Source organism: Parasteatoda tepidariorum, chromosome 1 (assembly GCF_982258835.1).
Source record: "Parasteatoda tepidariorum strain Cologne lab strain chromosome 1, Ptep-v5.0, whole genome shotgun sequence".
Taxonomy (NCBI): Eukaryota; Metazoa; Arthropoda; class Arachnida; order Araneae; family Theridiidae; genus Parasteatoda; species Parasteatoda tepidariorum.
In genome coordinates, this window is record NC_141755.1 from 14,305,185 (window position 1) to 14,331,938 (window position 26,754).

Consider the following 26,754-nt stretch of genomic DNA (forward strand, 5'->3'; position numbering starts at 1 on the left):
ATATAAGGACTAATTTGTTACTACTATAAACATAAGCACTATTTTTTATGTTTTTCCTAAGCCTAAACATTAGGGTTATGGTTTTCTAAAATCTATATCAATAAAAAATGCAGCAGTTTTAGGAAAAAATTAATACATTTTCCATCCGAAGTTTCTGGTTCTAGTTCAAAATTTTTTCGATAGATTGCAGTGCAGATAGTAAAAGTTTAACTCAAAGAAAAATATTTGAAAATCGCAGCAAAATTTTTCGAAATCTTATTAAATGTAGATCACATTACAATATTTAGGAAACATCCATCTTCTGCACACATCATAATAATGAGAGTTCTAATTATTTTTTTCCGATTTATTGGTTTTCTTGGATTTAATTTATTATTCGCAGCGCCGTCGAAAAAATCTCAACTAAAAATAGACACTTTAAGAGAAAATCTTATACCTTCTCACATGAATTTGCTGCAAGAATTGTTTTGTTTAACATCAATCGTTTTTATGTACTAGATTTTTGTTATTAATTTTTGTTTTGTTTTAGATACTATACATAATATGTATTCATTTCAAATTGAAACTAGCTTAAACTCACCTTAACCACACCAAGATATGGAATTTATTGAAGTGCTCACTGAAGGATTAGAAAAAGTTATAATGGTGCGTGGTGGAGGACGGGAAGTAATCACCATCTATTCTTGAAGATCTGTATTTAGTAGACTGATACATCTGCAGAGGCAGTTGGCAATACGGGTGGGAGCGTCAACATTAAAAATATTAAAGAAACTTTGCTGTCTGTCTACTATTTCAACAAAAAAAAAAAGAAATATTTTTATTTATTTGTTTGATTGCTTGATTTTTACATAGTTTTTTTTTTCCTTTATTTATTCTCATTTAACATATTCTTTAACATTAATTTTTTTTTTAAATTCTTGGAAACTTAATAGCAGTTTTTTTTTCCCATAAAAAGTTTTACAGTATATAGTATACATGCAAAAAAATTAACAGAACCTTATCAAGGTTTAATGATTATGATTTTCTACATTAACATACATGCTTAAATATTGAAATAAATTTACACTTGGAAAACTTTTGAAACATTTTTAAAAGTTTAATATGATTCAAACTGCAACCACTATAATTATAAAGTTTCACTTCAAGTTGTGTTATGTTTAAAAAAGATGTTTAATTGTTAATATGATTTAAACCAGAGCTACACTGTTGGAATTCAGAATCTTATTCATGCATGTATTTTTTTTAATCTCTGTTCAAATGGATTTATTCATATTTAAACACTGTGTTAAAATAACTTTGCAAATCTTGCTGTGTATGTTCTTTCATCTCACACTGTATATATGTATTATTCTTAGATATAAAACATAGGCGCCTACAAAAGCTTTTTATACTTACCTGTTATTTGGTGTTTTGTTAACTAGTCACAAAACTTTATATTTATTGTTCACACGTTATTTTGTTAAAAATCTAGTCATTTGACCTGCCAAATACTTATGTTTTCATATTTATATATTGTTACACTTATGCTAGTCCATACACAGTCTCACAAATAATTCTTTTGCGTGTTGGTTTCCTTCATACTTTAGAATATAAATAAGGATTGTTGTTACGTGTATACTTCAGATATATTTGTTCAACTTCTTCTAATATTGTAAGGCGAGCAAATTACATGTTGTTGTTATTAATAGTAGTAACATTTACAGTTTTGATAATGAATGATATATGCTCAGTTACATGTGAAAGGCATAGAAGAAAAAAAATATATGAATTATTATCTTTCTTTTGCCAAGCATTGTCTGTCACAGAAGGTATTTCAGCTTCTCAATTTTCCTAAGGCAGTGTGATTAAATGCAGGTTTCAAATAAAAATTTAATCTGTGAGTGATTATATACTTGTAAAAAAATTAATTTGCGAAAAAAAATGTGATAAATTATATTTTTAATTTTTGCTTTAAAAAGCTGCCACGTAGACTATTCGACAACATATACTTACAAATGGTAGCTTCTATGAGGAAGATTTCCGTATCAGTACCTGAGCCAAAATAGACACCAAGTTTTGAGCGCCAACGGCGAAGTGGCACTGGAGAAACTAAAAAAAAAAATCTCAGAAGGGGAGGGAATTTGAACTATACAGCTTGCAAACCACTTGAGCGGGGGTGCCATTCACTATGCAGAGGATCAAAATTGTGATGGCATGTCTTCGGATTATCCTCAGGGATGTTTCCCAGACCGTCGCCAATAGCCCATTATGCAGCTCTAGCGCGACGTAAATGAAATTAAAACTAAAAAAACAAGCCACTTGATATTTTTATTTAAATTTATTCCAAGTGTGTGATTTGGCACAAACAGGTACAGATATGGAAATATCCCATTTCTATGTACATTAAATATTATTTTTTTCATTGTACTTAATTTTAAATGTTATTTTCTTCTTTATTTCATTATTTTTTGCAAAGCATAGCTGACCCGAGCTATGAAGCTGGTGCCAAAGAATTTTAACTGTTCTATGTTATGTACAAATAAATTTAAAAAAAGATCTTGAAATTACAATTGTTCATTATTATAATGACTAAAAAAGAACTATAAATATAAAGTAGTTTACATTTACATAATTTATTAAACGTTGTTCAGAGAAAAAGTTGTAATAATTATGTTTAAAATTTTTCTCCTTCCATCTTGTTCATTTATGAGCTTATCTTGAATAATAAAAAAAAAATTTATTTCAGAAAAGTGTAATGAAGCGAATTACTCTGTACAAAATAGCCTACTGAATAAACTTAAAGAGATAATCAAGAACTTTAATAATATGACTATTTGCATGGAAAATATTCTAACTTCAATAAATAATATCCTAATTTGGTATAAAATATAAATAATATATAATATTATAATAATAATATATAATATATAAATAATATCCTAATTTGGTATAGAATTATGTTTAATCGCAATGTCTGACAATATTGATAACTATTTTATTTTATTTTGAACTAAATTATGGGAACATTTTACACTTATGCTAAAATCATTATGCTCAGGATTCTAATGATAATCAAGAATTCATACCAGTCAAAATACTGTTAATATAATTATTATTTTATCTTTGTAAATATGACTATCAAATGTAATTTTATATAGAAATTAGTTTTTATCATCCCAGTAAAAAGGCAGCTAAATACAAGCAAATAATATGAAATATTCTTAAACAATTACAGAAAATATGAGATTGTTTAAAATCACATTCAAGTTAAAATTGAAATAAAATTTCTTGGCTTATAATTAATTAAATATTGTCAAAAATGTATTATAAAATATTTTCCTAATTACATATTTATATTTGTTGAATAAATCTGAGTGTATATTATATTCAAATTGTTTTAAAAATGTATATTTACTTGTGTTTATAATATGCAACACTCAAAGTAATAGTACTGCAGACAAATAAATCTCAAAAACGCTAAATCATTATAGCATTAATTCATAGACTTTTCAAAATTATCAAATGATTGTTATAATCCTACAATTATCAGATGATAGTTACAAATTAGTCCCTCCAAAATTTTAAACAAAAACTATTTTAAACCACTTATTTTATAAGCATTTGAGTTTATTAAAGAAAAAACTGAGTCTTAAAAAATACATCTAATAAATTTTAACTCATGCATTTTCAAACAGTCTTTCTTATGGTATCCTGTATATGAGATGTACCATTCCTGAACCATTATGTGTACATGGTACAACATAAAATCGATGTAATGTGGATAATTAATAAAACGTAATCAAGTATTAAAACCACAATTAAACTTTATTTCATTCATGCAGGTGATAATTACACCCTGGTTATGTGTTAAGGTTATTTTGAAATTCAGTGAATTCAAGGGGGCTAAACTAAAGTACATAAGCAGCCAAAAACTGTTTGGCACGGAACGTGTTCAAAATAATTTAATCATTTGATTAGATTTAAAACTGAAGATATGAAAAGATTTAAAAGGTAGATCTAGTTAAAGAACATGAAAGTTTACAGGGGTGACTTTTTACAAGTATTTTACTCAATTTTATAAATTTATGATACAGAATGTTATAAAAAGTCATTGATGGAGTTATAAGCAGTAAATTTCTATAGAAAGTTGAATTGTAAAGTTTTATCTATTTGAGCACATCTATTGCTGTTAGAGTAATTTGTGATGTATTTATAATGTTGATGTAGATGTTCTTTAAAGTGAAGCTATAGTATGAAATTTGAAAGAAATGTATTAGGGTTCGGTGAAATATATAAGTTACATTAATATATGAGGAAGATACATTAATATACGAGGAAGTGAAAATATTAAAAACTAATATAATTTATGAAATGCAACTCAAATATGATAAGTTAATTGGAAATAAAATAATAACAATTCTTTTTTCAGAATAACAATCTTTAAAAAACGAAACTTTATAAAAACAAGAAGAGCATCATTCTCTAATTAAGAGGCAGTAAAGCAATGACAAAATGAAATAATGATTGTAAAATAGCATCAGCTTATTTATCTAACAGTTATTAAAAAAACAAGACCAACAAAATTTTGTAAACTATAGCTTACCACTTTGAAATTACACTGAAAGTGTAAAAAATATATAATTAAATATTTAAGTTGTACAAATATAATTGTGCTTGAATAAAATTGTATGATTTTTTTTCATTGCATTTTATATTATCTTTAAATGAAGCATTTTTCAAAAATATTATTTATGATCAAAATAAGTTAAAAATGAATGCAATGTATGTAAATTCCTTTATGTACCGAACCATTTAACTACCTTTCGTAGAATGCAATAAAATTTTAATGTTTTTCCAGTAAAGTTCTTTATTATATAAAATTTCAACACTAACACATTATTGTAGACCACTAAATAGCTAGATTATATCTTTCCAGCAAAATTTTTAATTTTTACACCAAACCCTTTCTTCACCTACAGGTTCAATGTTGAATCAAAAATGCACACTTTTAATAATGAAATACAATGAACAATTTTCATATAAAAATCAAATCTTCGTAATACTTAAACATTAAATTAAAACATTTTTTTTAAAGTCGCCATGTTACATTTTAATAAAATTAGCCTCTCTAAAAAACCTTTTTCCACAGTAAAACGGCATAGTATTGATGTAGTTTTATAAGTACCAAATATACTAATTGTACCTATATTAATAAATTTGGAACCTATTAAAAATTACCATAACACCAGTAGCGTCTATAACCAAAATTAATTAAGAATTATTAACGTCAATGAAAATGAGACATTTTTTTATGTTTCTCCTAAAGGAATTAGTACCATTTCTTCAGCAATTTTGCTTTTTAGTATATAGCTTATTTTATAATTTCAATTAGTACCTATTAGAAAAAATAATTAAGCATCATTGACGTCAAAATTATGGCAAGCTTTTACTTTTGCTCAAAGCAAAATGAATCAGTACCACTTTTCTATTAATGTTGGTTTTTAATACCTAGCTTTCTTACCTAGGGCAACCTCAAAGACTCAGCACTTTGCGACTCCTCACTATGTGGTATGGCTTTACGATAATTTATCGTTTCAATAATTTACTGTCACTCATATATTGAGCAAACCCCCAAGAATTGTGTTAAGTTTAAGGGCATTAGCTGAAAATAAAAACCCTTTTTTCAAAGAATGCATGACTAAGCCTAAATTCAGACAAACATTAAAAAAATTCACATTATAGATACCAAATTCTTCAAAAATATGATTTAAATAAAATAAAAATAGTCCTAAGTATTTTAATTTTTCTTGAAAAATTAGAACAAAAAATGTAGAAACATCTTTTTCATCAACTACAGAAATGACAAAGCAAACAACAGAGAAAAATTAGTTAATTATAAAGTTTAAATTTAAATTAAGCAACACTATAACTATCAATGCACAAATTTAGTAGAAACTGAAATTGATTTAATACTTCACAAATCTATTAAAGTCTATCTTCTCAAATCTGCACTGTAGCATTGTTGATGGTTAAACATTTTAAAGTTAAATGAAAAAAGTCATTTTGTTTAAAATTTGAATTCAAATGAAATAAAAAAAAATAACTATCAATATTTACTCAAATTTATTTGGTGTATTGAAACCAAAATCTATTCAATACTTCAAAAATCTATTAAAATACATCTTCGTAAATCATTGTGGTGTTGTTCGTGTTTACAGTATCTAGTGTACACAGTACAATATCCATATTTTTCACCACACCTTTTTTTTCAAATATGACAAAAAAGTGTAACAACAAAAGTCTTTAGTTGAGGAGAAAATATGAAGAAAAAATTATCTTATAGGTTCATGTAACTTTCCAATGAAAAATATGTCTTTTTTTAGTATGTAAAGTATTTACATATTTTAAAAGAAAACAGGTAAATTGCATTTATGTATTACTAAAGTGCTGCCAATTCAGTAAGAGAAATTACTTGCAGTTTCGGCAAATGTAAGACAAATATAAAATAGATATAATATAAGCTCAGGTTAGTTGGTCCTGCTTGGAAAGGGCATGGGAGAAATCTGATTACACAAGACTAATGTTTGTATTAAACAAAATAATTACAAAATACAACCATGTAATTACACAACTTCTTAAATTAAGTTTCATTGCACATTATTAATATCTTAATTACTTTCTTGTTTTATTCACTATGCAAAATGCTTAGAGGGACAATTTTTACATTTTTCCTCATTTGAGCAAAATTAATTCAACACAATAAAAACTAATTTAAAAGCTTAAATTAGTAGGGGTTTTATTCATCTTTTCTGATGCAATCATAGAAAAATCAAGCCTTCTAACTTAGGATTTCTCTTAAATATAATTTTTTTTTAATTTTTTAGTGTATATTTTAGCTATTTTAATTTGGATGCAGGAAAAGATTAATAATTCATAAACTTATGTCCCGTTTATATTCAAACAAAACTTTTTTTTAGAAGAAAAAACAGCATAATTAAAATTGAACTGATAATTTAAAGGAAATTTTATTATTCTATGAAATATGTACATGAAACTGTAAATTAATACAGTAATGTAAAAACATGTAGTGTAAATTAATACATTAATGAAAAAAAACTTACAACTAGGTTGTAAAAAGGAACCTGTCTTACATTGACATTTAATTAATTTTGAATCCTAAAATTTATTCTTATTGAGTCTTCTTAACATCCTCTTCTGGTTGTTTCTTTGCTTTGTCTCTTATAGATTCCCAAAACAATTTTAACTGTTTTTTTAGCTTCGAAAGGAAAGGATTCTCACTGCTTTCATCAAGGGGTTGTAAACTATAAAATAATTTTAAAAATTTTACTTTATACACATACTGCAAAACATTATTTATAAGTAAAATAATTTTTAACTTTAGCCTTATTTTTTTAAATGTTTTTTCTTCCTTTTTTCAATTCCTTATTTAATTAAGATTCATCTTAGCAATTATGAAAAAAATGCTTATAGAAATCAACAGCAATAATTATTCCGTTAATAAATTTATTAATATCCCAGTTTAACAAGGAAATCACTGTAATCATCATCAATATAAGTTTTCATTGAATCAAAAAGACAAGACATACCAATTTTAATTTCAAAACAAAATTAAAATAAAACAAAATTCAATAACACAATAAAATCTTAGAACTAAATAAATTTAAATAATAATGGCATAGCTTACGTCTTTGTAGTAATATTATGAATAGGTCCAAAAGCTAAAGCAACAACAGTACATGTCAAACAAATTACGTTATAAGGCATACTAAAATCAGGCGTGGGTAATGACACCAGCAATATTTTTGTATGAATCCTTAGAAAGTTTCCGTCATCGATTCTAAAACAACAATAAAAAACCAGATTCATTCAAAAAGAAAACTAAAATAATAAAAGCAAAAACTTCTAATTAATATATGATTTCAAAAAATAATAGCTTAATTTTTATATGAAAATTTAAAAATGACAATTTCTAGTATAGAGTTATATAGCAATATTAACTCTATTTGAGTTAAAAATAAGAAAAATAGATAATGTTTAAATTAGTATACATACAAGGTGGGGCAAAAAAAACCAACAAACAGTTTTTAATACAACTTTATTAAAAATAAATATTTTAACAAAATGAAACAAATAATAATAAGAGTAGACTTTTAACAATAAATAATTTATTTATTTCAAAGTGGCTGCTTTTTACAGCTATACTGAGAGACTAACGCTTAATAAAATTTTCAACAAAGGCTGCAGGTCTTTTGACTTTAATCTATTTCATTCCTGCTAAGCGTTAGCTATAGAGAGTTCAAAATTTCGAGTACAACGATTGTGAGACCTAAGTAACACTTTCAAGCTGCTATTTTTCTTTATAAAACAGATTTTTCACTTGACATTGTAAAATAGCCAAAAAAAAACAATACCTAAACTAAAAGATATATTATAAGATATTTTGTAATTAAAATGACAGACAAAAAGAAATGAACACACAAATTAAAAAGTAATTAGTTAACTATGATTATATGGTGCAATAACTTTGAGTATTTCTGCCTCACTCTACAATAGAAAAATTGTCTTCAACATTCTCTTTTTTTTTGTATATGTTTCTAATTAAAATCCAGGTTCCACGTTCCAGCTCATTAACAGGTTGCTGGGCTACCAAAGCAGGGGAGCCACCCCCTCTACAGAAGATCAAAATTGTGATGGCATGTCTTCGTATCATCCTCAGGGATGTTTCCCAGACCATTGCCAATAGCCCATTGAACAGCTCCTGTGTTACTTAAATAAAAATACCCACCTACCTACCTAAAAGAGGAATAAACCGTAAAATTTAATGAAGTATTTATTAAGAAAACTACTAGTTTGATAAATACTAGAAAAAGTAAAGAAAAAGCAAAGTAAAGTATTAACAAAATAGCCAGTTACTGATAAAGAAGGTTATATAGATTAAAGCTTCACAATTTTAAGACCAACAGCATGACAGGGCAAAGTAATCAGCTTTGTACGTTGCCTGCCTTTAATTATGATATAAGCTAAACATGTAGCATCTAAAGCTTGGGTGAATTTAAAACTGCCACCAGAGATAGATACCCGTTCCAACACAGTGGCAGTTTAATTCCTTACCCATAAACAATAATTAAAATATTTATAAAGAATTAAGGCATCAAGAAATTATTGCAAATAATCAACAATGATGAATCCGAAAAGAAAATTACCTAAGTGTGAAAAAGGAAAGTGAAGATTTTTCCTACACATTTCCATATTAACAAAATCGTGCATACCACAGTGGCATAACTAATAACCAATTGAACTGCCTAAATATATATATGTACAAACATTAAAAACTCAAAATCACGAATGTTTCGATAACGCGAAAAATCATAAATTCTCTACACAATTGCTATGCTGGTAGTAGAAAAAACCCTTTTCAGCATAAAACATAACTGGGTGATCTTAGATTTTACGAAATATTTTTTCTTACCAAAAAATTTTCATTATCTGATGTCTGAAGAATTTTAAATGCTTTTCTGAAATTCTTTTCCTCTGAAAGTCTTTTCTTAAATAATTTAAGAAAGATTTCTTAAAGCCCTAATTAGCAATAGTCTGACAAATTGAAAAGACGTTCCCTCAATCATCCATTCCTAAAGATGCGTGCATAGATAAATTATAAACATCCATGAGATACTATGACTTACTAATTGAAGGTATTCCAAAAGAAATTGATACTTATCAGGATGTAATTACTGAAGACCATAATCTTCCAGCGGGGTAGCGGCTGAGGTCGTAGCATTGGGAGATAAAATAAAAGAGAAAAATGATGAAGCCGAAGAATAATAGAAATATAAAAGAATAATAGAAATTTTTTAAAAATTATATAAATATTTGCCGCATTTCAATAGCTTAATTGCATAGTGTTGACTTTTTTCTTTCTAATGACACCAAAATATAGAAAATCCACTCATAAATAAAAAAGAAATAGACATTATTTACAAACGAGACCCCATCCGTAGTTACATCATTTTTTTTAAGTAGTCAAATTTCAAAATGGCACCCTAATTGAAGTTTTGAACCAAATATTCTGAAACTATTTTAGTCACTTTTTGTCATGAACATTTCTACAAAAATTTCATGAAAATCTGGGATATGAAAACAACTTAGAATGAACCATGTACAAAATATAAAACATAAAAAAAAAAAAAAAACATTTGCAAACTGGGAAATACATTTAGTAATAATTTATCACATTTATTTTTGTTTCCAAGAGAAAAAACAGCTGTTTCTATATGACGACACTAACAATATCATAATCAATCAGATATTATAATATTATAGAGTGTTCGCATTATCCATGAAAACATAAATATCTGATTTAGGGGCAGAAGTTTTATTTCATTTTAGACATAAAACTAAAGAAAATTTAGCAATGGAATAAAGAGAAAGTTAAATAGCAAATAGTTAATATTGAAGGTGATGAGAGATTAAAAGGTAATATTAATTCGTTATAAGAAATATTCGAATTCATTGAACATTCAATGTTATTTAGAGAGTTAATATACATTGGGAACAGTTTGTGATTGTCTGAAAAATAAAATCTATAGGGGGGGAAAGCCAAAGCAAAATTTTCTTTGTAAAATTAAAATAGAATCTATTAACATGATAAAATCTTAAAATTAGGCATATGTATTTGTTCCAGACCTTAAAATAAATTTTAATAATTGGAAAGGTTATCTATCCTGCATTAAATTAAATTTAAATAATCTTATATTTTGTGAAATAATTAGGTTTTGAGAATTATGATATCTATAGCGTTTTTATCAAATTATTTAAATTATGATATACCAAAAAACTGCTAATTTCCGTTTGAAAACATACTAAAAATAAAGTTACATTTTTATATTTAAAAAGTTAAATCAATTGATCTATAATTTACACAATTATGGCATAGTATTGAGGAGCACCTAGGCTGATAAAAAAAAACATAACTTTATACTGTAAGTGATTCCATTGTTATTATTCTTTACAACTCTAATCTAGACAACTCTGAAGTTGTTAAGCAACACTATAACCCTTTAGGTATAAGAATTCAAATCACATGTACTGAGATTGTCATCAGTTTTAGCCAGATATTTTCAATTTATTAGAATTCAAGACTTTTGGTGGTGAGTTTCGTACTTTTGAATTATTTTTATTTCTATAATTTCCCATTAGCAGCCTTGATCAATATATTTCCCAGTTTGCAACTTGTATAACTGTACCTAGTTTGTTTATTTCCAGGGAAGTAGGAGAAATTTTTGTTGGTATCCAGTAAGGTGCTAATAACAGCTGAACTAATGTAAAACCCATGATTAGCATCTGGAGGATATTCTGTCCACTTTAAGAAAGCAAAATCAAATTCTATTTTCAATTCTGTTTTGGACTTAGGAGGTAACGTCAACACAAGTTCAAGATGATGAGGTCGACTACGGTCTTTAGCAGGCTTGTAATACAAGAAATCTATACAATGAGAGCAATAGTACAAAATGGTTAATCTTTATATTGATATGAAAATTTATATTTTAGGCATAAAAAGTACAGCATGAGAAAAATAAAGATTTTGGACAATTTAAACAAATTACTTACAGAAACAAAGGAAAATTAAGTAAAACTAAGAAGATTTAATTAAATTAAGAATGAAGATTTAATGGTTTGAATCTTTCACTAAAATGAAGAGACCAATGAACTAAATGTAATAAAAGTTAAATTTAATTTTTTATAACTCCTAGATTATTAAGAACTCATTTGAACTTACACACACACAAATTGCAAAAAAGACTACAACAAAGACAAAAAAAAAGGCTAGTCTGAAAAGAAAGGGTGAATCAATATAATCAAAAGAAAAGCTTTGTCACAAATGTATTTAAACTTGCTTAATTGAAAACACCTACTCACTAAGGATTTTTAGAATAACCAGCTAAATTTAGAAATTATTGAGAAAAAAAGTTTTTTATCAAAGTTTTAAATTTTAGAGTAAAATAAAAATTTTATCATTTCTAGTTTGAAAATAGTGAAGAAAATGTTGGTCTGTGCAAAGCTCTCAACAATTTTCCAAGAAAAGGAAGCGTTAAAAAAGGGACCAAAACAGAGAAAAATGTGAGAAAAAAAAATTTTCATGTCTGAAAAAGTGAACCAAGTGTTTCCCCAATAATTAAAAAATTTTCGTACAGAAATAACTTTCTTTAATTCAATTATATATACTGAGATAATATAAAAACAAGCAGAATTAAGAAAAGTATATCGTTGTGAATCACCGTGAACAAAAAACAATAGATGAGAAGCGCACCTTTTCACAGTAAGCATTTCAAAATGATAAAGGGAATACAAATCGAGAAGTTTGCTCCAAGAAAAAAAATATTGAGGGAAATAGTCAAATTCAAAAGAAAGAAAAAAGCTTATAAAAAATTTAAGTCTAAAAAAGATAAAAAAGTAAATACATAAATAGTCTTGTTGGACCAAAAATCTTAAAAAATAGAACCGAAACAGACCAAAAGGTTAAAAAATGAGACTCATTTGAAAGCCCTGCAGTCTGATGTAAAAGCATGTCACAGGAAAATTGCAAATAAGTTTCACTGACATTACAAATATTTTTCAATAAAAATTTGGTTGCAATATTGGACATTAATTGTATTAAAATTTATTATTTGCACATATTACTCAATAATAATTTTTATGAAAAGGAACTAAAATGAGAATAAAAACATAGAACTAGAATTATAGAAATATCTAAATTGTGTCACATAAAGATTCATCCATAAGAGATTCATCACAAATATTCATCAGTAAAATTTTAAATACAGGTATATATTTCAACGAACATGTTGGAAACGAACATATTAAAATTTATTATTTGCACATATTACTCAATAATAATTTTTATGAAAAGCAACTAAAATGAGAATAAAAACATAGAACTAGAATTATAGAAATATCTAAATTGTGTCACATAAAGATTCATCCATAAGAGATTCATCACAAATATTCATCAGTAAAATTTTAAATACAGGTATATATTTCAACGAACGTGTTGGAACTCAAAGTAAAAACAATTTTTTTTCTTTTTAGCGGTGCAGTTTTTCATGTAACTTGCAACTAAATAACGTAGTAAAAGTTTAATTAAAGCTTGTTTAAATAAATATGAATATTTGCAATGTAAAAAAATATTCTTTCTTTGAAGAAAATAAAAGCTATTTTCATTATAAATTTTACAAAAAATTAATTAAGACTTTAAATAACTTTAGGCATTTTCAATTCTGCATAAATGTTTATATTTAAAAATATAAATATTGTTCTAAAAACACAGGAGAAAAACTGTCTAAAATTTTTTATTTGTACTGAAACAATTCATATTTTACACTATAAAACTTCAAATGATCTAAGCATTATAAATCAAAATCTTTAAGAAAAAAAAGTCACATGAGAAAGAATTTAATGCTTGTGAATTTAAATATCAAACACAAAAGCAAAATGAATTTAAGTTGACTTGGGTGTTTAGAACACAAAATTGTTGTTGTGTAAGCAGATAATGCATCTGTTAGACATCACAAACAAAAAGATTAGAAATTCATTAAAAAAAAACTTTAGAACACAAAAAAAAAACATATTTACCAGGTGAAATAGTTGAACCTCCATTAGTTATAGCCAATGTGTGACTATACAATCTTATATACCATGGAATTACATCAAAATGAATTATTTTTAGAGGATTTTTAGGATGATTATTATAAAAAGTGTACGAAATTCCGCCATTTTCTTGCCCATAACCTAAAACATAAAAAGCTATCAGTTACAGTCTAAACCTCTAAATTGCATAAAAAGAAACAATTTATTCACAATTTTTTTGTAACTACAATTTACTAATGAATTCATATAAGACCTCCTCCAAAAAATTATCTATTTAAAATAATTTAAAGGTATTACTTTAAGCAATTTAAACATTTCTTATTAAAATTTTCATACATAATTTTTTTTAATTAGAAATGTAAAAGTCTGTAAACTATTCCATATTAGTACCAGATATTAAATACAGTTGGTTATTTTAAACATTTAGTGATTCATGGTAATTATAATAATGCAACAGCAATCTACTTTTAATGATTGTATCTTAAATCTTTGTACACTTAAAAAATGTAACTAATAAGTATCACATAATATCAATGTAACTATAAGTAGTGTTTCATTATATAATTAGAATAATAGAATAATAATGTTAAACAATCATTTAAAAAAACACTTTAGTTAGGGTAATAAAATGCTTTCACTTTACAAAATATTGTGGTATTTCAAGAATATTTTCAATTAAAACTACTTAACACACAAAAAATCTGGGCATTATACCAACTACAGCATAGTTTTAATATTAAAATTTCTAAAAATAAAATACAACTGAAGAATGCAAATTTCCAACAAAATAAAAAACCTAAAGATATATATGGTGATATCAATATTAAAATGTTTTACCTGTCAATTTTCTATCAACATATATGATTGGTGGAGGTATAATTCCATAAACATGGGCACTTTTGTAGATGGCAGCAATATTTACAAGATGCATACTTTTAAATAATTGTTTTAGATCATAGAAAGCAATTCTTTTGTTTTCATATCCTATTTGGTCTGCATTTTCTTCAATAATATCAGTTGGTGAAATACTTAAAGTAAATGGATTTTGAGTCTTCAAAAAAAATAAAAATAAAAAAAAGAATATAAGAATAAAATATATAATTCATAAAAAGGTAATACAATAAAAGATCTTTAAAATGCAAACCTTAAAATATGAGGCTTTGCTTTATTATTTTGTATTCAGATTATTTCACAAACTTACGAACTAAACATGGCAATATATCTGAAGCAGCTTGGTAATGCTTTAAAATAATTTTTAAATAAAAATATTTAAAAATATAAAAATAAGCTTTTAAGAGTTTATTATTTACAGAAAGAAATTAAAATTATAAAAAACATTATACATAAAATCCATTAAATTAAAAAACTTGTTCGTTCTAAAGATTATAAAGTCAATGCCTTTTATGGAGAACTGTGGTTTATAGAATTGTTTTTGATAGATCTTCTACTGAAAAAAATTAAAATATTAAATTAAGTACTTGTTGAAAAAATTAAAAATTTTATTATATAACAAAAAAGTTTATTTTTAATTTTATAACTGGGTCTGTGGACTACTCGCTCCCATTACTATAGATTTCAGTACAGTATACAATGCTCTTTTCATTTTTATCATCTTTCTATCTCAGACTCTTGGCTTTTTCTAATATCCTATACTTCTTTATATACATAACCCATAAGATAGGACTTATATCAAGAAAACCTATAGCATTTTGATTGTAGCAGTACTTCCCACTCTGTAATTCACAGAGATGAGAGTAGTTAGAAAGTAAAAAAAAAAGAAATCCAAGAATATATACTATATGTGTACTATATACTATATATACATACGATATATGTAGAAGCTGTAATATCCAAAAATTTGACAAAAAAAGTGCACTTTTTTAAACATTTAAACCATGTGATTACAAATCTCAATGACTAATTTTAAAATAGTGTGAATAAGTATTGCAATATTTTATTTTAAATTGAGAAAATATGAATCTCGATATGTGGCTTTTGAATCACATGAATATGAATCTCTATTCACGTGATATGAAACTCTACATCTATAACTCTATCAGGGTGCGTAGCCAAATCTTTGAATCAAAAATAAGCACTTTTTAAAAACTTTTCAAGCACTTTACAAAAATTTTCAAGAACTCAAAAAAATTCATATTCAATCAATGATATTATTGAAAAACAAAAACTTTTTATAAACAGTTTTAGCGTTTAAAAAAAAAAAGAAAGAAACGGGCGTAAATCGAAACATCACCGAGTGAATTCAACTTGACCCTGATCTCAGAACAAAAGTACCCTTACCCCCTACGTCAAAAAAAATGTCAGAAGTAAAATAAAATAAACAAGAACAAAATTTAAATAAATTATGAAGAAAAACATTTCATAAGGATCTGATATTCTCTATCCGAATTGGAGCACTCGGGTTTGGGTTTAAAGTGCGCGCATATGCACAAGTCATAACGTGGGTACGGCATGAAGTCCGCATAAATGATTACGTAGCAAACTCCCCATTTTTCGTGAAATGCATAGGATCCACCAGATATCACTGAAGGGAGACAAACAAAAATTTCGGAAAAAAGCACTTTTTAAAAACGCCAGCTGAAAAAAGCACCTTTAAAAGCTTTTAAAACGAAATCCCCAAAAAAGCACCTTTAAGTACTTTTTACAAGCGCTACGCACCCTGTCTATATATACATAAAAATGCAAATCATGATGCGTAATTTTCAGATCGCGTAAATGCGAATCACCATACATAATCTTTAAACATCGTGAATATGAATCCCACAATGTCTAATTTTGAAATCACATATGAATAGTAAAATTGATGTTTGATATTACAACCACATAAACGAATCACAAAATTGGATTTTAAACTCGCGTGAATATGAATCTAATAAAACTAAAATCATTGGCATGACAGCCCATGGAGAGCCAAGTCCTACTGTGTTTTACCTGTCAATTATATAATCAGATTTTTCCAGTTTTTTAAACGTTGGGCTCTGGGGTGTGGAGATCAGATGTTCCAGTTAGGTGGTCAGCTGAAGGCAAAACCCTAAGTGTTTAGTCCTCAAGCATGCTTGGTATTCATTTTATCCACCCCCAGAAGGTATAAAAGGATGAATGAAACGTGCCCGACTCGAGGATAGAACCTGCAGAACAGGAGTGCCAAGTCGTACTACTCAGCCACCGTACTCTTGCATGCTAGTAATAATTAAAATAAAACCTTACTACAAAACTGAAAATAACTAAGCTAGTGGCAAAACATACCTTATTAGAGGAAATATCAACAAACACTTCACTGGTTGATGCAACTGGACAAGTACTTGATAAACTTGAACCAAAAAGTTTTACTAATGACCAATCTGAAATCAAAATCTTACTATAAATGCCAATTGAGGTTAGAAAAATGATTTATTTAAGATGGCAAATTAAAACTATTCTTAGCCATTAAGAAAAATTTTAAAAGCCCACTTTAATATATAAATAACTGAATCTTGATTATTTGCCTTTATTAATTATGAAATTGCCAGTTGCTAATAATAACTAGATATTCTGATACACAGAAAAGCTTAAAATATAAGTGGCCATTGGTTTCATAAAATAATTTTATCTTAAAACTAAACATAAATAGCATCATACGAGCATCTAGATAAATTAGGAGTATAAATTTTAAAATCGTTACAGGCATCCTAAGCTTATCTGCGTGCTCATATGCTTATTAAAAAACATTATTTAAATAAATAACAATTCAGTAAAAAGGAATGAATTTACAAAATTTATATTTTTACTTCTTGTTTTCAGTTTTTCAAATAATAATAATAAGTAAGTAAGTTTTAAAATATAATTTAAAAAATTTTAAAAAAACATTTTGGGTAGAGCTTCGAAGTGACATGAATACATATAAAATTCAAAGGAAAAAAAAATTTATTATCTTATATATTTAGAATGAAAATAAAAAACAATAATATGTAAATTAGAAAACAAATAGAAAGATAACCGATACTGGTTTCTTTGAAAAACTGAAACAGAAACAAATTACATAATATGAAACATTGATTTTGTAAAGATCGTTTCTAAATTTACAACTATACTAAAAATTATTGTACCCATTTAAAATGCCTAACTCTCAACTAAGCGCAACATAATAATATTATTTTAAATTTAATTAGCAATCTATTTAATAAAACTTATTAACTATAGTAACATAGAAATTTTTCTTCAAAAAATCAGTACCTTGTTTTTTAAGTTGGACTGGCAAGTCAAAAACAACAGCTACAGACTGGACAAGCTGCACTGCAATATTTGAGCAACTTTCCTGCTAAATAGAAATATCAGTTACTAAAATTTACTTATTTACATTAACCCATCAAGGGCCATCATTCCCTTTCCCATTATCCTCTTTTCCCTTTCCATAAAAATAAGCAGGCATCACTTAGAAACACTGCCTTTTTATTCATATTCCATTTTAAAAAATAATTAACAGTTTAAAATAATAATTTTACGCTGGTAAAATTATCTCTGTTTATAGGTTTAATTCTGATTACTATTACAAGCATTTATTTTGTTAGGATTATTCTCAGCTGGTTAAATTTTTATAAGTATCTCTTTTTATGGGAGGGAGGGTATATTAATGAATTTTTTAAGTGATTTTTAATTTTAAAATTATTTTTTAAATAAACACTTTTTAAAAAATTGTGTCTTTAAATGTTTATTTTTTTTCATAATTTTCAGTTTAAATTATAGAAAAAAGCTTTTAAATTGTTTATCAGTCTATCATTTTTTTTAATTCACTTTTATGGAGAAAAAAAATGGGCAGTGATTGTCTTTTAGCATGCCTATAATTATTTTTTATAAACTATAAATAATTTTCCTATTTTGATAAAGAGCGAGAATTTCTTTCTGAAATACACACATCAAATTAAAGAGGGTAATTTAAAATTGTTGAGGCTCAAATTCAGTTATTACATAATTATTATATATTTTGATAAATTTTATAGGTAGTGAGTGCCCTTTCAAAACTCAAAGTTCCCTTTTCTGTGAGGAAGCTCCCTGCCCTTTTTTATTCCTAAAGAGAATTCTGTTTAAGCATAAGTTCACCACCACATTTTTTGCACAATGCTTTTTATATCGAAACAAAATTTTTCATTTTCACAACATTAGTCTTAAATAGGCTAATGCGTATAAACAAATGCGATAAACTTTATATAATTAAAGAAAGTAGTAAAAACACAATATTAAAAATCATATTTTTAATCAATGAAAGTTTGGAGGGAGAGACATAAATGATAAAAAGCAGTAATTTTCTTATAAGATGTTTCAAATAAGTGCTTGATTTTATTAACTATTTTAATTTTTGTTCTAGTTTTTGAACACAAAGACATTTTGACAAGAAACAAAATAAAGAAATGCTTTAAATAACCATGAAATTGAGTTTTAATTTTTTTTAAACTTTAAACAGACTACTTTCCATCAGAACCAATTGTTTTTTATTCATATTATTGAATGATAAACTGAATAAAACAGAAAGAAATTCATGCAAAATAGTCTGAATGCTTAATTTTTAATGCAATAAATGGACAGAGATGTTGCGTTACAGGATGTTATTACAAGATTTGAACTGAGTATGTGCGTAAATAAATATGAACATTGTTTTTATTCCTATCGCCAAATGTCTGTATGTTTCCCTTTTTTCTTTTATTTTTCTTTCTTTAACTTTTTGCTACTTTTGGCTTTTATTGAACTGTCGCAGGTAGCTTTCCTGCATTAAAGACAAACTTTACTCATATTTTTTAATGAAAAACAAAATCATAGCAAGGAAATTTTAATACAATTTTACCTTAGGACTGTTTGCAGACTTAATGAGCTGCATATACATTTCCATGCTACTGTTCGGCTAAAGCCAGCGATCACAAATGACCACACTAATTTAAGGAAATCAATTTTAAGGAGAAAAGAGCAGCTTTCACAAAAATTAAATATAGAATATTTTATTGATTTTTAGATGCAAAATGGTGTTAAAATATTAATAACTTAAACTGCAGAATTAATTAAATTAATACTTTTCACTAATAATTATCTATCTAATCTAGTAATTAACTATAAGTCCCACACTTTTCTCACTTTTTCTAGCTTTTACTTCGTTCTTAATGATTATGTTAAATTTGTAGGAATTTGAACATTTGTCTTAATTGTGTTCAAAATGAATTAAAAATAAAAAATTTTTGTTTTATTCATTTTGAGTAAAGTAACTCTCACAGTTGGTTCATAATTAGATGAAGAAAATTCTGCGTTTTCGAAATAAACGTTAATTGGATAAAATACAAATATGAAGAATAAAAAAATTGCATAGTTTAGAAGAACTTTTACGTGGACAAAAAATATGATGCATAAATAAAACTCACTTTACACACAAACTGTACATCAACTGACAGTGATACAAAATGAGCATTAAAAACATTTAATGCATTCAATAGTGTTGACAAACCAGCCTGAAATACAAACATTACAAGATTACAATTTTGTTTTGTTTTTTTACAATTCCTCCATGCATTATAAAATTCTGTGAATGTATTTAAATGAAAACTTCCAACTACATAATTTAGCATGATAATATATTTCAACCTGAATGTGTGCTCCTCAAAGCAAATTTTTGCTTACAATATTTTTTAGAGATGATACAACTTTAAAATTCTCCTAAGGGATTAACTGTAAGCCATTGTTTTAGTTTCAATCCATATGTTTTAAAATTTTTAATAGGTTAAAAAAAGAGTGAACATTTGAACTAATAGTAGAGTTTAAATACAAATATATTTTTAATTATATAAAAATGATAATACATAACTTCAACTAGGTGGGAGGGGGAGTTCTGAAAACTATGATTTAATCAGGGTGAAGGATTTAATGCTTCTCACATGGTACAACAAGTAACACTAATGTAAATGGAAAAAAGGGATGTTGGAACTCAGAATAACCTACCTTTACATGATTTAAACACTTTAAATTATGCTTATTATGTTTCAGAAATTTCAATCGTTCAAAAGATTATTTCATAAATGAAAACTATGGAAGAAGATCTGGTAACTTATAGAGTTTACTTAAAGAAAACAATCTTATTTATTTTACAGTTGTTTCTCCCGCACGGATCATATTCTATTTTCAGTTTTCTACAAAAAATTTACTAAAACTAGCAACTTCTTTTAATATAACAGATAAACTATTGTTTTTAAAGACTTAATGACACAGAAAGCGCTTCAATCAAAAGAATATTTAACCAAGAAACAATTTTACAAGAATTAAAATTTATAAATGGAGCATCTTTTGTTTTAAAACTAAAAATGACAAACCACACTATTTTTCATTTTAAAACTAATTTAAAAATTCACTTTAATATATTTCTTATAAATACTATAAAAGTATAATTATATAAACGTGTTTAAGCATTATAAAGTGAAGATATTCTGCAACAAGTATATTATTTTTAATATCTTTAACAATAAATAAAATACAATAAATTATCTAACACAATCACAATGCAACACTTGTTAACAAAATACTAATAAATTAACTAATTAATTATTATTGCCATTTATAAGTACTTCAAAGTATCTTTATTGGCTTGAAACTAATTTAAATTGTTCAGTTAAATTGTTAATTGTAAGTGTGCATAAGGGTTTTTAAAAAATATGACTCTCAGCAGTATTATATTAAATTCAAAATATTATTTCTTTGTCTTAGATTAATTAACATTTGTAAATTCTCATTAATTTAAATATGCACTCATAATACATAATATATTTACTTATTCAAACAATATGAAGTCAATAATCTTTATGTATTATAATATCATTGCAATTTTGATAATGTTAATAAAACTTAAACTTTCAATTTAAAACATAAATAATGTTTAAATGACTAATACTTCCACTCAAAAAGCAATTGAAATGAAAATAGATAAATGCGTTTTTTAAACCAATAACATATCCAAATAGCAATATGATATTAAGTAATAGAACTTTAATATGAAATTAAAAAGATATAGTGTACATTTTTAAATATATACCAAAACTTTATAATAAAAATAAAAAATTTTATGCTAAACCTATATCACACAATGCAAAAATGTCTAAAAACATTATACTGATTATGCAAGAAATATTTTTTTTTAATAATTCAACCTTGGTGAATTCTTATTCTGTGTTAACATAAACTTTTCTTTTATCAAAAACCTCTGAATATCTTGATTTGATGTACTAGTGTTTAAATATACTAAAATTAATCAAAATGTGTAACACTCAAAATAAAATTATTATTTACAGTTAATATTATATTCAAATTATTACTATTAAATGCGAAGAATTAATAAAAGAGTAAAATATGGATTAAATATACATTTATTTTTAAATTAGTTCAACATTAACTCTAATAATAACTTAATAGAAACAATATCATAGAATAAAAGTCTAGTGAAACATTCAAAAAAAAAAGGGTGTAAATTTTCTAACAAGAGCTATTTATACTTCATTTAAAAACACCATCTGAAAAAATTATTTAAGTTTAAATGTAATATGAAATATGCATTTAAAATTAGAAGAAAAAGAAAACAGTACAATCAGTAAATATAATGAAAATTTGTCCTTCCATGATGACTAGAGGGGGGAAATAAAAGTCTGTTAGGCACTGCATAAACCTTCACTGGGAGAGGCAACTTGAAATAAAACCTCTAAAGGGAGAAGTTCCAAGCATCTCTACCAAACATAAACCGGGAAAGGAAATAAAAAAATTTGTAGCTCTTCTGAATTATCCATTGTCCATCAGTCGAATGTTTGAGTACTTAATTATTTAATTTCACAACATATTCAACAAGGTGGCCAGGCATAACATACCATAGACACAGATGAAAAGCAGATTATTGTTGAGTGCACATCTTGGTTATGTTCGGAACCGTTATGAGTAAAACAAACATATTCAAAATCATAAACTGCTTTACATAAAGAATCAAATTTAATTAATAATAAAAGAAAATGTATTATAATTTCAATAATCTGGAGCCCCACTGTAAAGAAATTAGTTTTTACAAAAAAATTTAGTTATTAAACCATAAAACAAATTTGAAAATGGCCGAGCGAGCTCAACTGCAAGGACAAGCCCCTCTACCCATCAAGAAATCAAAAATATGAGTGACATATAGACGTTCGAATATTTTTTGAAAAAGAAAGTTAAAGAATCCTTTGGCTATTAATTGCTTTAATTTATTGCTAAGACCTTATTCTTAACCTTATGCATTAAATGTGTAGGCAGAAAAGAAAATGTCAAAAATAATACTGAGTTTGTTTTAAAAAAACATTTTGCAGCCTCGTAACATATTTTGAAAATTTTATGGAAACATATATTTTACTCTGCACTCAATTTAAGATTGTAAACTAAATAAATCTATTTACTGATTATATTAAAGATTTTTATTTATTGAGAAAAGAATAGTTTTAGTTTTATCAATTCAGTTTTATAATAGGAAATATGCTATGCATATTTTTGGATGGCAATATACTTGATCTAAATAATTGTATTTAAACATTACAATTACACAGAAAATAATTGATGGAGTAAAAAAAATTATTGAAACAAATTTTGAAAAAAAATCATAAATAATGAAAGAGAAATACACAACAAAATAATTATTTCACAAAAAAAATACATAATACAAAAAATACAATATTTATGTAAATAGCAAAATGACCTGATAACCACAAGGCAACAGCTTTCTGAATGGAGTAAGATTTTCAGTACACACAATCTCACGAGGTAGAGAAGAATAGCGAACAAAGCTTGAATTATACAAGTTACTGACTACAGCACCTTCTGGTTTGAATGAGAATTTAGGAATAACTGTGATGGTCTCATCAATAAAGTTCAAAGAAGCACAAAATTGCCCAGATAAAACGTTCGTCAGCTTCTTCCAGTTTGAAGATACCCTAAATACATATCACTTATAGTAATTATTGCATTTTAATACAAATAAATTCAAACATTCAAAATTTACAAGTTGATATTTGGTTTAATTATTTTAACATGATTTCAATTCAAGCTCAAACAAACAAACAAAAGCCAAAAGCCAAAGGAGATAACACAAAATTGACTTAAATTGAAATATCTATTTATAACAAGAATGTTAAAAAGAAAAGATATGATAATATTAAAATAAAGATCCTAATAATAATTTATTTTTAAGAAAAATCAATGGTTTTATTAAAAAAATACGAAGTTTAAATAAATTGTTTATTTGTTACAGACATTGTAAAAGGTATGCATGTAAATTATAGAACTTTCAGTAAATAAGCAAACAGGTTGCAAGTGTTTTTGGGTCAGTGTGCGGGTAGGTGACCTCTTCGATTAGTCTGCGTAGGGACTGAGGGCGTGCAATATTGGTCCTTGTGAAACTGTTCTACTGTAAAGTGCTCGACTTCGCATGCAGGTCATCAGGCTACCGAAGCAGGGGTGCTATCCTCTCTGCAGAGGGTCAAAATTGTGATGGCATGTTTCCCAAACCGTCGCCGATAGCCCACTGTGCAGCTCTAGTCCAACATAAATGAATTACAACAGCGAGTCTTTTTGAATGACAAACAAATTTAATTATTGAATGAGATATACGACAATGACAAATTTAATTATTGAAAAAGAATTACTAAAAAATTAAAAATGCTATTAACTGAATAAATATTAAAAACATATTTACTGAAATAAATGAGGTAATATGAATTATTCATCAAACTTACTTCGATACATTGCCTTTAAATAAAGCCCACAGCTCTGCACCTGGTGGGGCATCTCTTAGAGGGTATCCCCACTTTTCATAACGCCATAAACCTTGAGTTAAACTGAAATGTAATTCTTGGACATCATATTCATGAATTATTTCTCCAAGTGAACGAGGAAAAAGTCTAAAGTGTCGAACTGAAAATAAATTAAAACTTTGTTTTAAAATCAAGGCATTAGAACTTTCACAAAAATAACTAATTCATGACTGAATGTTATTTTTTGTTATTTTAATATGATATTTCAGTGCATATATGCTATGGATCTTTTTTTTAAATATATATACCTGCTTCAAGGAATAAAAAGTGGCTAACTATATTTGTTTTACAAAATTACCATTAAAAAAAAAGAATGAAAGAAACTATAATTTTCTTTTCTAACTGTATATGAGATGTAGATTAAACAAATCATAAACTTTATTTCCTGCTATAATTTACTAAGTTATTTACATAAAATAAGTAAATCTCTTATTATCATTTAATACATGTTTTTATAACTTTTTTTTTTACCAAATATGAAAAATATCTTATTTTGAGCAAAAATTTTACATTTTTTGCATTAAAAATTTTAACAATTAATATAATAATCAAACCATACAAATTTATTGAGAATTAAACGACTAGCTAAAGCCTTATCTTATCTATAAGATAAAAGTCTTAAATCAAACCTCATAGTTCTGATATTTTAGGGAAAGAGAAAAGTATTTTCCTGAATATGAAAATTATTACAGATTTATAATATTTTAGATCTTTTTTTAACGCAAAGATTCTCCAACTTTTATGATAGGTAATAACTTACACATTTATTAACTTACAAATTCTTAACTTACACCTTAATTTAATTAATCATAGGCATAGCAGTGGGAGATAAGGAGAATAGAAGTATTGTAAAGCCCAATAATTTCTCATAACTTTAAAATTTTTCGTACACAGCATAAAAGGTAGTTTTCTTTAAAAAAATAATAAAATTCAAAAGAATTTAATTTGAAAAGTAAAAATAACTTATATGGATACTACAACAAAGGAATTTTATGATTACTATTTTTGTGTAATTACTATCTTAAATACCATTTAATTACTCTTCTCGAAAAAAAATATATAATTTATTTTTAATACTAACTTATTTTTAATGTAGCGTATGAAGTTTTGGTGTTTTAAAACACTTTCAGCATTCAATATAAAATAATTTCAGATTGCTCCAAATACAAATAAATATTGAAAGTCTTAGCAACTTCCAGACAGCAGCCTGCAAGAAACTAAAAAGCATCACAAAAGAGGATAAACTTGAAAGGTACAAGCCACTCTTTGGCAAACTTCTACATGAATTTTTTTTTTCTTTTTTAATTTGCAAGTGAAAATCCATTTGGCACCTTGGCAGTTGTAGTTGGCACAACAGATCTTAATATGTTAATATCAAGCTAACTTTAAGGACATACCATCATGTCTAAAAATTGCAAGATTATAATATGAATTGCTGTTGATCGTATTCTCTCTGAAATCTTTGGGATATACATACACACATAAAATATTTTTAAAAAATTCTTTCAGGTCATGCTAATGTTATTCATTAACTTACACATTTCAATAAAACTAAAAAGTGGGAAACTGATTTATTTAACACTTGATTTACTTTTTAAATCCATCACATTGCATTTTACAGAAACATTACCTTTAATACCATAATGTAATACTTACAGGCGTTTTCATCGTCGGAAATCAAATCTTTTTGAACAACAAATTGAAATTGGGTGTACACATGACCCGAAGGCAAAGGTTTGACAAAAAGTTTTTCATTAAATGTCTCTGATTGTGATTCACAGAAGAAAACTTTCAGTAAATTTAACAACCAAAAGAAAATAAAGCTTTTTTTACAGGACATCACTTTAATATTAATTCATAAATATAAAATAAATATATATTGACTTTGTTCATGAAAGTAAAGAATATTTTGTTAATCAGAGACAACCCATATCCATTTTAATTCCTAAATGATAAACTTTTTGAAGAAATGAAGAAGATAATCACAAAAACACAATAATCAGCAGCAAATATTAACGTCTGTTAGAAAAACAAAATAAAGAAATTAACGCATTGTAAAACTCTGAAAAAATTTTCCCTCAAACTCAAAATTGACTATACAAGGAAATTATATTTTAGAAAAACCGTAAAACTATTATTTTTCAACCAAAATAAGTGCACTAATAAATATACCGAAACCCCGGCAGAAGTAAAATTTGTTGTTTACAAATGGGAAAACTTTGTATGTTGCCATTTGATAAAAACAAACTTTCCACAAAATGTCTTG

The 26,754-nt window shown here is 26.1% G+C and overlaps 2 protein-coding genes across 4 annotated transcripts in view; one reads left to right on the top strand and one right to left on the bottom strand.

The window, feature by feature from the left end:
- LOC107456464 (solute carrier family 12 member 4) overlaps positions 1-812 on the top strand; it is a 444,402-nt gene extending 443,590 nt beyond the window's left edge. For both annotated transcript variants that reach the window (XM_071180171.2, XM_043042832.3), the window contains exon 26: positions 596-812. In XM_071180171.2, coding sequence (XP_071036272.2) covers positions 596-687 — 92 coding nt within the window. In that variant the 3' untranslated portion in view covers positions 688-812. The remainder of the gene's footprint in view (positions 1-595) is intronic.
- A 6,173-nt stretch (positions 813-6,985) lies between these two features.
- Positions 6,986-26,743, bottom strand: PIG-T (phosphatidylinositol glycan anchor biosynthesis class T). 2 transcript variants are annotated; one of them, XM_016074328.5, is made up of 11 exons: positions 26,145-26,743; positions 24,411-24,588; positions 23,375-23,609; positions 20,043-20,129; positions 17,875-17,956; positions 16,909-17,003; positions 14,482-14,695; positions 13,630-13,785; positions 11,244-11,481; positions 7,685-7,837; positions 6,986-7,301 (listed from the first exon to the last, which is right to left on the bottom strand). In XM_016074328.5, exons 1-11 carry the CDS (start codon positions 26,326-26,328, stop codon positions 7,169-7,171), a joined length of 1,755 nt encoding a protein of 584 aa, XP_015929814.3. In that variant the 5' UTR covers positions 26,329-26,743; the 3' UTR covers positions 6,986-7,168. The 2 variants fall into 2 exon arrangements, with proteins under 2 accessions (XP_015929814.3, XP_015929813.3); XM_016074327.5 differs by having other exon boundaries at positions 17,875-17,959; positions 26,145-26,719.
- Between the last annotated feature and the right edge of the window lie 11 nt (positions 26,744-26,754).